The sequence below is a fragment of the Entelurus aequoreus genome, linkage group LG03, assembly GCF_033978785.1.
Source record: "Entelurus aequoreus isolate RoL-2023_Sb linkage group LG03, RoL_Eaeq_v1.1, whole genome shotgun sequence".
In the NCBI taxonomy this organism is placed as follows: Eukaryota; Metazoa; Chordata; class Actinopteri; order Syngnathiformes; family Syngnathidae; genus Entelurus; species Entelurus aequoreus.
In genome coordinates this window covers 44254439-44267015 of record NC_084733.1, presented here as the reverse complement: position 1 = coordinate 44267015, position 12577 = coordinate 44254439, and the positions used below count along the sequence as shown (strand labels likewise).

General features: G+C 41.2%; 1 protein-coding gene across 3 annotated transcripts; it reads right to left on the bottom strand.

The window, feature by feature from the left end:
- Window positions 1-3608: 3608 nt before the first annotated feature.
- Window positions 3609-11120, bottom strand: LOC133645672 (uncharacterized). 3 transcript variants are annotated; one of them, XM_062040523.1, is made up of 7 exons: window positions 11070-11120; window positions 9885-9955; window positions 7540-8533; window positions 7095-7250; window positions 6791-6883; window positions 6119-6403; window positions 3609-4973 (listed from the first exon to the last, which is right to left on the bottom strand). In XM_062040523.1, the coding sequence occupies exons 3-7, from the start codon at window positions 7588-7590 to the stop codon at window positions 4971-4973; spliced, it is 588 nt and encodes a 195-aa protein (XP_061896507.1). In that variant the 5' UTR covers window positions 7591-8533; window positions 9885-9955; window positions 11070-11120; the 3' UTR covers window positions 3609-4970. The 3 variants fall into 3 exon arrangements, with proteins under 3 accessions (XP_061896507.1, XP_061896505.1, XP_061896506.1); XM_062040521.1 differs by having other exon boundaries at window positions 3609-4968; XM_062040522.1 differs by lacking the exon at window positions 3609-4973 and having other exon boundaries at window positions 5422-6403.
- Between the last annotated feature and the right edge of the window lie 1457 nt (window positions 11121-12577).

Below are 12577 nucleotides of genomic sequence, written 5' to 3'. Positions count from 1 at the left end.
GAAGATTTAATTATATCTTACGTGTTGTCATTTAATTAAATCGGTAAGTGCAGTGTCATCATGGTAACCAACATGTTTTGAATTACTAAATATACGGAGTTGATGATGCAAGTATCTTTAGAACAGAAGTGTTTTCAAGATATCTATTACAGGTAAAACAGCGACACTTGCTGGTCAGTACATAGTATTGCAGATAGGACATAGGGTTGTTGTCATTCCTACATTACATTAAAACTGAATGTTGGCTTTAAATGTGTGTATTACTCATTTTTCAACTCATAATAACAAATAGGTAAATATAGATAGGGGTGCAACAATACCTGGTCTCGGTACCATACAACATTGAATCAAACAACACACAATTTTACATTTATTTGATCAACTTCTTACAATGAGGATGTGTGCTCCAATACTCCGCCATTGTTGAGGCAGATCCACTAAGCTGTGCCATCCACAAGATGCTGACACAGACACTACATAGCTAGCTTGTTGCAACATTAATGATGCTTTAAAAACACTGTGCATCTTCAAGATCCGGCTAGTGAACAAAAGTACAAAACTATGTTGCAAGTGTCACACAATGCTAAATTACATCGGTGGAATTACAACAAATAGGTCAACACATTGCTGCTAAGAATGCACCACAGAAGATGGGTGATTTAATCATACATATATTGTATTCTTAATTTTAGTATGTGCTGGGATTGTTTTATATGGTTCTAACTTCTTAATATGCACAGAAGAAAATGACCCAGGTATAGATTAAACTCCACACATTTCATTTAGGGATATGAATCTTACAACAACTCACGATTCGAATCGATTCCGATTTTTGGGTTGATGATATAACACGATTCTCAAACCAAACCGATTCTCTTCATATATTATTGTAGGGATGTTGAAATCAGGGTTATATCCTGCCAATGTTGGTCATCCATGAGTGATATCAGTCGATACCAATACCGATCACTGTACATTTTTAAATGTATTTATGGTGAGTGTTATTGACCATATAACAGTATCAAAGCAATATTTTTAGCTAGTTCCCCTTTCATTTTTATAACATACAATTGTTTGAGCAAAAAAAATTCAATAGTAGTCAATAACTAAACAAAATCAGAAATTATTATATTACTCATTGAAATCCTCTGTCTTTTTGTGTCCAGGACTTATTCTCTGAATTTGTCAACATCCATCCATCCATCTATCCATCCATTTTTCCGCCGCATATCCAAGTCCAGGTTGCGGGGGCAGCAGTCTAAGCAGAGATGTCCAGACTTCCCTGTCCACCTCCTCTAGCTCCACAGAGGGGACACCGAGAAGTTCCCATGCCAGCTGTGAGACATAGTCCCTTCAATGTGTCCTAGGTCTGCCCCAAAGCCTTCTCCCGGTTGGACATGCCCGAAACACCTCACCAGGGAGGCGCCAAGAGGCATCCGTAGTCGATGCCCAAGCCATCTCAGCTGGCTCCTCACGAAGTGAAGGAGCAGCGGCTCTACTCTGAGTCTCTCCTTGATGACCGAGCTCCTCACCCTATCTCTGAGGGTGATCCCAGACATCCTGCGGAGGAAACTAATTTCTGCCACTTGTATTAGCGACCAAATCATTTCATTTCTCAAAACTCGACAGTGCGCCTTAGAACCCGGTGCTCCTTGTGTATGTATAAGAGATACTTGTGGACTGCAGGTTAATAAAGGACGCTAGCAAGTACGGTAAGCAAGCAACACCAAAACTTTGTTGTTTCATTAAGAATATAAATCAGAATCAGAATCAGAATAGTTTTTATTGCCATTGTTTGAGAACGGGTTCACAAACTAGGAATTTTTCTTGGTGCAATCGTGCAACATAAAACACATAACACAGAATAGGTAATAAAATTAGCTGTGCCAACATTACACGTCAAAATGTGTAGTACGACTTTGGTAAGCTATATAGCCGCACTGCTTGATGGATTGACGGCACATTACGGCTACCGTAGTCAGACGTACTGTGCTTCAACATACGGGTATTATTATGGTGTCTGTATAAGGACCACAAAATGGTACTTATTGCTTGGATTAAAAATTACGTCACGTCCGGCTCACATCTCGCCCGATAAATATGCGTGGTGGTCAAGCCAGCGTCTGTTCTTAATGGGTACTGAGGCTCATTTAGCCTTACTCGAAGAAAAATGCTCTATGCTTGCGTTGATTTCGGCTGTACAAACCGTTTAAATCGCGTAAAGGATAAACGTTTCTTCAGAGTTGCTCGTCAGGTCATCAAGAATGGCGGAAGAGTGCAAGATTATAATAAAAAAAGACATTGTATTGTAAACTCAGGATATAAGTCCCTGGACACAGGAGAACTTTAAAGGCAAACAAGTTCCATGATCTTGAAAATCTTAAGTATCAGTATTACCCAAAGCTTGTGACCATAGGTGAGGGTAAGAACATAGGCTGACCGGTAAATCGAGAGCTTCACCTTCTGGCTCAGCTCCTAAGATACTTGAACCCCTCCACTGTAAACATCAACAAAAACTTTTTTGATTAAAAACATGATTTTGAGAAAATAAAAAGATCAATTTAATCACTCTAGTATAGATTATATACTGATACACCACAATTTGTATCGATCTGGCCTTCCCTTACATGTTGTGTACTGACTGACAACGCTGGCACAGTTGTTATATTATCTTTTTCTACACTCCTATTAATCTACTTGTTAATGTATAACTGTAAATAGCTGCTCACTTTCTGCTGTAACCTGGTTCCATTTACACTTTTCAAACTTCACTTAGCACTTATTTCGTCTGTTGTTTCTAGCTATCTAAGCGGCTGGTTTAGCTATTAGCACGTTCGCTCCTACTTGCGGTTGGTATGTAACAAGTTTAGCACTGTCCTAATACTTGGTAATGATACTTAAGATGCTGAGATTTGCTGTAATGGAGGTGAATATTGTCAACTTTGAAGAGCGACTACACAGTGTATAAAGATACGCAATTAGCTATTAGCTTGTCAGCCAGGGACTATAAATACAACGTTAGCCAGAGGGGATCGGCGTTTGTGATCGGCATTGAAAGGCATTAATCGGCAATGGCGATGTTTTCAAGAAATTTGGCCAATACTGATCAGTGGCTGATCGATCAGCACATTCCTAACTATTTGGTAAAAAGGTTATGATGAACCCTTTTCAAAACAGGTCACCGGTTACAAAAGTTCCTCATGGCCGCTGACATGTGACGTACAGTGCAGCTCGTAAACCGGAGATGGCCTAAAATAAGTATTTTTTAAAAATGTATTCTTAAGAATCTGAATAATTAAGAATCATGATTCGGATGTGAATCAATTAATTTCATGTATTTTAATCTAAAAACTGCACTTTTGAGGTAAAACAATTGTTAGTCATTTCAATAAACTACAACGAAAATATTGAACCATGACCAGTTATTGTTGCACCACCAGTAAACACCCATTCAAATAATGCAACCCTATTACGGCGATGGTCCCATGGTTGTGGGGTTGTCACAATAGTATTTCAATGAGAAAATGTTCTTAAAAAAGGAAAAACACAGAACTCAATTTTAAACTTTAATTAGATTGACATTTTGACAAATAGTCTACATTACCTAATGCATGTTAACTGAGCAACAAACTATTGGAGTATATTAACCTAAGCCACTGGCTATAACAACATAAAAAATAGCTTAGGCCTTCTCTACTAGACTACATTCACTGTCTGAGTTACAGTGATATCAAAGGTAGGGTGTGTTCCCTCCAACTATGCAGAGTTTGTCTGTCCATGTCGAGTTACTGAATTACATACGTGAGTCCAGCTGTACTTTATAACGTGGATACTTTTATTAGCTCAATCACAAGTCTTTCGCTCTCTAATTCACTCCCCCCTGTCTCCCGCTCCGCCGCACACACGTGACGTCATAGCCTGTCGACTCTGTAGTTCTCCCATAATACAATCACACCACATCTCCCCTTTCTAGAATCAATGGGTAGACCGCCATTGATTCAACAGACCTTGAGGATTATTCTGCCTCGTGGTTGGAAGGTCTGCTCCTATATGAGCCTGTACCAGACAATCAAACACACACACATATTTTATTTACCCTTAGAAAAATCCACTGCAACATCAATACTCAAACATCCATCCTATACTAATCCTGTACTGTCCTCAACCTAAGCCCTGCAACTGACTTGAACATTTACAGTACAATAAAACATATCCAAAACGCTCCAATTTACTTTTCTGTCTTTTCCCAAATACAGTAACATTTTTTTTTTTTTTTCCATTAGAGTCTCTGTAATGTCTCTAGGAAACAAAATTATAGGTCCAACCTAGTTGGTCTCACCACAGCCCTCCCAGACCTGGTTCTAGGAGTAGGAGTAGATAAAAGTTAAAGTTAAAGTACCAATGATTGTCACACAAACACTAGGTGTGGTGAAATTTGTCCTCTGCATTTGACCTATCCCCTTGATCACCCCCTGGGAGGTGAGGGGAGCAGTGGGCAGCAGCGGTGCCGCGCCTGGGAATCATTTTTGGTGATTTAACCCCCAATTCCAACCCTTGATGCTGAGTGCCAAGCAGGGAGGTAATGGGTCCCATTTTTATAGTCTTTGGTATGACTAGATGAAGATGAAGATGAAGATGGAGGTTCAGGAACACTCTGCTGCAATGTTTCTGCTGAAGGTTGTTCCGGAACGCCCCCCAGGAACGGCTCTGCTGCACCAAAGCCACTCTGCTCCGGAGAGGATCCCATAGGGATGAGATGACGACGGTTCCATCTGATGGTCCCATGGGGTCCTTCCACCAGATATGATTTAGGAGTGGTGTGACGTCCGATGATAGCTCCGGCTTTCTTTTGGTCCTTGATCCACACGTCCTGTCCCGGATTCAGTCCGTCAAAGTTCATTGCACGATGCTGCAGGTTGTAGCGTTGTGCATCTTTTGTCCTCTTCTCCCCTTATTTCCGCATAACAGCTTCACTATCAGGAAGAGCAGGATTTAGCAAAGCAGGAAGGATAGGCACTGTTGTGCGGAGCCTCCTCCCCATGAGAAACTGCGCTGGACTATACACTCAAAAAATTGAAACATTGACTTTAATTAAATTTATTTTGTCAACAGGTTCCACATAAGTGTATTATGTTAGTTAAATAATTGACCCAACTAGATAAAATTACTTCTGTTCAACAAGAGATATTTAAGTTTATCCAATCGAATTCAGTTATGTTATATGGACATAAATAATATATATACAGGCTACATGTTTTACATTTGTCCTTTAAACCTATATTTTATTTATAGAAGTAAAATAATAAATTTAAGTTCAATTTATAAAAATAGGTTTTCATCCAATTTATTTTATACTAATTAGTGTGACATAATTCTAGTTTGTCAACAGGTTCCCCACAAATGAATTTCGTACACCCAACATATATTTGTCATTTCCTTTATTAAGCGATATTTATTGAACATTTTGTTGCCACTTGGTCCAAAATAAAACCCTAACAGATATTAGGGTGCAGCATGGTTCAACACCAACAGTTGCAAACTGCTTTTATGCAATCCAACAATCCAACAGGCTTGCAGTTCTCAATTTTTTGTTTTTGTAACAGCATTGTAATCTAACCATTTTTAATATTGTGGAGGGAATACCCTGAAATGTAATTATATTGACAAACATGTCAACTTGTTTTGCATCGTTACCCAACACTAACAATTATAAACTACCTTGATGCAGCATAAACAAACAAAACATCCCTGATTTGTCAATATTATTGTGTGACAATATAACAAACTTGTAGTTCTCTTTTTTTTTTAAACAGCATAATAGTCAAACTATAACAACATGTGCTGCTGTCAACCTTGAATTTAGTAGTGTGGAAGGAAAACATTTTTACAAGCATGTCAGCTCGTGTTGCAGCCACTACACGAAGTTCTTATGGTCCTCTGGTTATGAAAGAGTTTTCAATATCTACGTAAACAATAACTTCAGCTAGAAGATTTGCTATTTTGTATTTCCATTCAGTTGTCAACAAATTTGGTGCTGCATGGTCTCTCACTTAACTTGTCACTTCAGCATCGAAATCAATGTTTGGTTCATTCATAGTTTGTTCTTGAGCATTTGTACCTTGGCTGAGAGTCTGCCAGCATCCAGCTGAAGGAAGAGCTTTTGAAGTCCTTCAAAGAAGGTCTTCAGTTCCTTAGGATAACTGTGGTTCAGTGCATATATTACACCCATTAAGAGTGCACATGCAGAGGTGACGTCTCCCAGGTCATGAAGAACTTCAACACCCTCGATCACTATTCCAACATCAGCTGGAGGAGTGGTGGCATCACCTCCCTCGACTTTGATGATGTAGATGCCAAGGGTAAGTTGCTCAAGCTCCCTCTGTGCAGCGGTGCCATCAGTATCCTTTACATAGGGGAGAAAGAAAGGACACAACCAATCTATGAAATCACAGATTTTGTAGAATTCCAAAGATTAACTTTTGCCTTTTAGGTTTCCTTTTAATGAAAATAACTAGATACTTCAGAAAGTGCTATTTGTGTAAAAATAAGATAAAGCAGTGCCGAGTGATTCCAGCAAAATTTTAGAGAATGAATCTGTCACCTGAGTTATTTAATATAATATATATATTTCTTAGAGTTGGCTGTTGTTACAGCAAAATGGAGCACTAACGAAGCTTCACCCAGGGCACCAACGAGCCATCAACGTCAGTGGCTTTGGTACCACCCCCACAGAGGTTAAAATTTAAAATTATTTATTACAGGTAGAAACTAAACTATTCAAATTACCAACCAGGTATTCTTTGAAGAGGATGTTCGGGTCTTCGTTGAGGTAGATACAAAGCGCCCTGAGGATGCACTCCCTCCTCTTTTCAACAGTTTCATTCTAAAGAAAGAAAAAAATACAGAGATATTATTCTGACTGTTAACTTGTCAAAACTGACTCGCTGGGGCGGCTAACAGTGGTTAGAGCAGTCGCCACATGTAAAGAGGCCGAAGGTCCTCGAGGCAGCAGCCGCGGGTTCGACTCCCTTTGCTGCATGTCTCCCCCTTTCTCTCTCACCCCATCTCATATCTGTAGCGATAGCAAAACATACCTGTGTGATTGGGACCAAAATCCTTCTGATGGTAGTCCCTGCAGAGCCTCCTTTCTTCTTGAACACTTTGATGAGCTGGGCAGTGTGTTGGTCAAGCTGTGCATGGAACTTTGAGACAAGGGGACCAGTAGTGATCCTCACAAATTCTGCTTCCACCTGAAAACATAATGTCCACAAACAACATATTATTGGTACCTATTAAAGCATTTAACATTTAAAACAGAAATACTTTCACAAGAATGTACAAAAACAGGTTGTACTGTAGTATAACAGCCTTTCCTGTGTTACATTTTACACAAAATGATTAACATTCCCATGTGACTGGAAGCCATTACAACTCTCTCTCCCCTGCCCTCCATGTCTGTCACTATGCAATATAGCAGAATTGCAAAAAATAAATAAATTGAAATTGTTGACTATAGCCGATTTAAAAAGCATTTCATACCTCTGCGACAGTGAAGAGTCCTGGCCATCTGATCTTGAACTCCATGATCATGGGCTTGTCTCTGACGACCTCTTGCCTTCTGCGAAGGTCTTAGCCATCTTTTCTTTGACAACTTTATCATTATGTCTCTTCTTGACCTCAGATAACAACGCCAATCTTTCCCCTTCAAGGCTGTCCTGGGTCTCTCCAGCAGGAAAGGGGGGGAAAAAATTGACTTTGGCTTTCCTTGGTTTTTTGACATCATAGGCGGGCTGACATCTATCTGCAGGTTTGTGCTTGAGGGAATTGATGCTCAGTTCTGGGCACCCCAAGTTTCTAAGTTTTGTCCTGTAGTTTGCCATCTTATACTTGAGGCTTATTTTCCAGCCGTAGAAACCACAGAAGGATCTCTGTTCTCTCAAACATGGATGTGCTTTGATTAAAGCTTCAGCAACAGATTAAATTTCCAAGTTTGAGGGATATGCCTTGAACTTGATGATTTCCTGAGCCAGACTTTCCAAGATGCCTGATTTAAGTTTATGACCGGGGGTCAGAAGAACTCCATTTGATACAAAGTCCTGGTTTGCACTTCGAAGTTGCATCTCCACGTCATATGAAAACTTTGGAATTTGGAATTCTGTGGGCCAATGTGATCGAGAAGATTCTGAATCAGAGGAGAGTTTTAATGTGTCAGAAGATGACAAGGATGCTTCTTCCCCACTCTGGTTCATGCTGCCTCGGCTGAGGTCTAGAGCATCTGACAAGCGGATGATTTTCACTGTGCTCTTGTCTTGAATGTCGCAAATTTTGTTAAGGTTAACAAATTCGTTATCAAAGTCACTGTCCATGTACTGGAGTCTAATGTCCTCCTCTATATCAAACTGACGTTTGATCTCATTTGCAAGATCCTCAACAGACATTGGCATGCCTGATTCTATGGTCAGTTTTTCAGCATTGTTGGAACCAAGGATAATCCGTAGTTTTACTGGTGCAGCCATCATCCAAATGAGTCAGTCTAGAGAAGATGAAAACAAAAGTATGAAGTCATTAAATATGTATACATTAAAAGCATTCAAATGAGAAAGAAACCAACTGACTTTGGTCATATGTAAAACGAACTGGACACTGAAGCAAACATTGAGCAATCCACAGACAGAAGCCAGTGGCAATGATAGTAGCATGGGAAACAAACGTGTCATACTATGGTTAACAGTGCTCAAATTAGTTGATTTAGGTTGGAATAGGCAATATGACATTTTTGACCAAATACCTCAATATCGATATTGTGATGATATAGTGGGGATGACTATGGATGACTATGGTGCTTCTAGAAAATATTTACACAACTAGATTTTTGATAATAATCATAATTTATATGTGGGTAAAAGCAAATAATTGCTAGTTCAGAAAATGTCATCACTTTAATGTAATGGACACACTTTGAAAGAATGTAGCCTTTAAACCTAGGAAGAGACTATACTTATGCCATATTCTGATAGCTTGACCGTATGTGCGCGTCACGTACGTAACTTTTTAAAAATATATAAGCTTTATGAACCTTGGGTTAGGTGAACGGTCTTTTGGGCTGAGTGATTGTGTGTGTTGATCAGGTGTTTGAATTGTATTGGCGTGTTCTATGGAGCTAGGAGCTAGCAGAGGAGCTAGGAGCTAGCATAACAAACACACAGGTGTTTTTATGCAGGATTAATTTGTGGCATATTAAATATAAGCCTGGTTGTGTTGTGGCTAATAGAGTATATATATGTCTTGTGTTCATTTACTGTTGTAGTCATTCCCAGCTGAATATCAGGTCACCCCCGGCTCTCACAGCATCTTCCCTATCTGAATAGCTTCAACTCCCCACTAGTCCTTCACTTGCACTTTACTCATCCACAAATCTTTCATCCTCGCTCAAATTAATGGGGAAATTGTCGCTTTCTCGGTCCGAATCTCTCTCACTTCATGCGGCCATCATTGTAAACAATAGGGAACTTTGCGTATATGTTCAACTGACTACGTCACGCTACTTCCGGTAGGGGCAAGCCTTTTTTTATCAGATACCAAAAGTTGCAATCTTTATCGTCGTTGTTCTATACTAAATCCTTTCAGCAAAAATATGGCAATATCGCGAAATGATCAAGTATGACACACAGAATAGATCTGCTATCCCCGTTTAAATAAAAAAATTCATTTCAGTAGGCCTTTAACTTCGGCTAGCGCTAGCGGTTAGCATTCGCGGCTAACACCCGCTTCCCAGCTCACCACAACGGCTCTACTGCTCGTTAAACATAACCAGATGCTCCCGTTGTTGGTGACATTTACCCTTGACAAATGCCACTGGTGCTTTATTTTAGTAGCTAACCTACCTGCCTGGGGGTCGGCGGGGTAAAAGCAGACCGAAGGTAGTGTAGTTTTATCATGCACTGGCTACTGCTCTCTGAAGCACAAACACAACGGAAATATAGAAGTGTTATATCATAAACACACAATTAAATCATGCTCAATATGTAAATAATACAATAAGTATTGATTAGTGATGGGTCCGGCAACACCGATGCATCGGCGCATGCGTCGAGCTCATAGAGCAATACCCTGTGTCGGTGCGCGTATCGCTTTTAGAAAGTCACGTGACCGAACACGAGCTGTTTTGGTCACGTGACCGCTCATGAGCTGTTCTGGTCACGTGACCGCTCATGAACTGTATCGCACTGACGCCTGCGCGTCAAACTGTGTTTATTAGGAAGCGGCGCAATGCGTGTTGTTGACGAACACCGTTAGGGCCGCTTGTTGTCACTGTCACTCAAAGTTGCATTTCAAAATTACACAGAATAAATGTGTTTATTTTGTTTAGAATTCAGATGGGTTTGATTTGGTGCGCGGCATATATTGGCTGTGCGGCGAACGGTGTGCGCGGAGGACGCTTGAGCACTGCGCAGGCGCGCACCTTAGAGGGAATGTTGCTCACAGGGCACAGAGGAGGCGTCAGTGCGATACAGTTCGCGTATCGGTCACGTGACCAAAGCAGCTCATGATCGGTCACGTGACTTTCTAAAAGCGGTACGTGCACAGACACAGGGTTTCGCTCTATGAGCTCGACGCATGCGCCGATGCATCTGTGTTGCAGGACCCATCACTACTGTTACTAGAGAAGGTACAGGAATGACGGCGTGGCGAAGTTGGTAGCGTGGCCGTGCCAGCAATCGGTTACTGGGGTTCAATCCCCACCTTCTACCATCCTAGTCATGATACATGTTCACATTATTTGACTGTATCTAAAAAAGATACAAATATATTTTTATTTAAATGAAGATATTAAATAATCCTAAATGAAATACAATGACCTGGTTTATATTATTGTATATACTAGGTCATAAAATCAGTGTCAGTTGAGTCGGTCCATAGGTTGCCTGTAGGGATTTTTAATGTCCAGCAGATGTCAGTATTTAGTGACACAGTATCGACACAGTATCAATACAGTTTTGCAATGTGTCGAAACGCTTCATGAGGCCTCATCAACCCATCACTAGTATTGATGAAAAATGCCCTCCTACCTCTCAAGCCAGAAACGCAGACAAATGGTGACGACCGTTGGCAAGTTCACCGGCAAAAACAAGAAAGTTGATTCAGAGTTGCGCACGTGTAGTGTGAAGCATTTGAATTTTCTTCTTACTGCCACCTTCTGGATGTAATAAGTATTTCAATCATAATTCACTTCAATTAAATGTTTTGTGATCAACCAACGCATAATTATTTTGTACACATAACCAAAGACACAATTACATGGACTTTATTAGAAAAAAAATATTTTAACATAACAAAGACATGTATTTTAAGTAAACTGAAAACATAAAAATTATATATAGTGCACAACAGACCTCATTCACTTTTTTGAGTGTACCCATTGTCGAGAGGGCTAGCCCTGTAAGCCAGCAAAGCAAGATAGAGGTCATCTGCTTTCTTTAGGAGACCTTTCACCGTCTGTACTGCACGTTCGGCTTCGGCATTACTTTGAGGATATCTTGGGCTACTGGTAACGTGACGGAATCCGTAAGACTCTGCGAACTCGGCGAAGCCTGCTCGGGAGAACTAGGGCCCACCATCCGAAACGAGAAGCTCCAGGAATTCCGTGACGTGCATAGATTGATTTTAGGTGGTGAATTACATCGTTTGACCTTGTGGAGGTCAGCAAAGCAAACTCCACGTACCTTGATATGTAGTCCACTACCAGCAGGTAGGTCTTGGTACCGAGCATGAACAAATCAGCTCCTAACTTCTCCCATGGTTGGCCTGGGTATGGTGACGGCATCAGCGGCTCTGGTTCTGTCTCTCCTTACAGCATGTTCGGCAGTTGAGAACCAATTAATTCAGCTGCTGGCTCAGCCCGGGCCACCATACTGACTGTCGTGCCCGCTGTCTACACTTCACCACACCTTGGTGTCCTCCATGCAATTTGGCGAGAACATCATTTCTCATTGTAGAAGGGATGACAAGCCTGTGTCGCTTCAGCAAGACACCATCTTGAACTGTAAGAAACGCCTGCTCTGCCCTGTACAGCCTGAGTGCTGGTTCTTTGGAACCGTGTGCTGGCCAGCCTTCAGCACACAGCTGCATCACCTGTGCACACACACTGTCTCTCTGCAGCTGCTCTCTCAGCTCCTCCAGGTAGTCAGCGCTTGCAGGTAGGTTCTCCAGTACCATGTCCACATAGATGTTGGTTTCTTCAAACAGCTCTTTGTCCGCTGCTGTCTCCTCTCTCTTAACAGGAGCTTGTGACAGCATATCAGCTGTCCACAGGAACTTTCCTGGCACATGAGAGATAGAATAAGAATAGCGCATCAGACGCATTCTGAAGCGTTGGATCCGTGGAGGTAGAGCATCCGGAACCTCTCACAGGCCCAGGTCAGCCCCAAAGCTTCCTTCTCTACTTGGGCGTATCTCTGCTCTGTTGGTGTGAGAGACCGCGACATGTAGGCCACAGGCCTCCACTCTTCGCCCCACTTTTGTAGCAGTACGCCTCCCAACTCGTACGACGACGCGTCTGCTGAGACTTTGCACTCTC

Bases quoted from the DNA above. Each gene is read 5' to 3' on its own strand.
- LOC133645672 (XM_062040521.1), bottom strand. From the start codon at position 7,590: ATGATCATGGAGTTCAAGATCAGATGGCCAGGACTCTTCACTGTCGCA. The intron at 6,884-7,094 runs GTATGTTTTGCT...TTCTTTCTTTAG, and splicing joins TTTTGGTCCCAATCACACAG to AATGAAACTGTTGAAAAGAG. The intron at 6,404-6,790 runs GTTGGTAATTTG...CCCTATGTAAAG, and splicing joins TCCTCTTCAAAGAATACCTG to GATACTGATGGCACCGCTGC.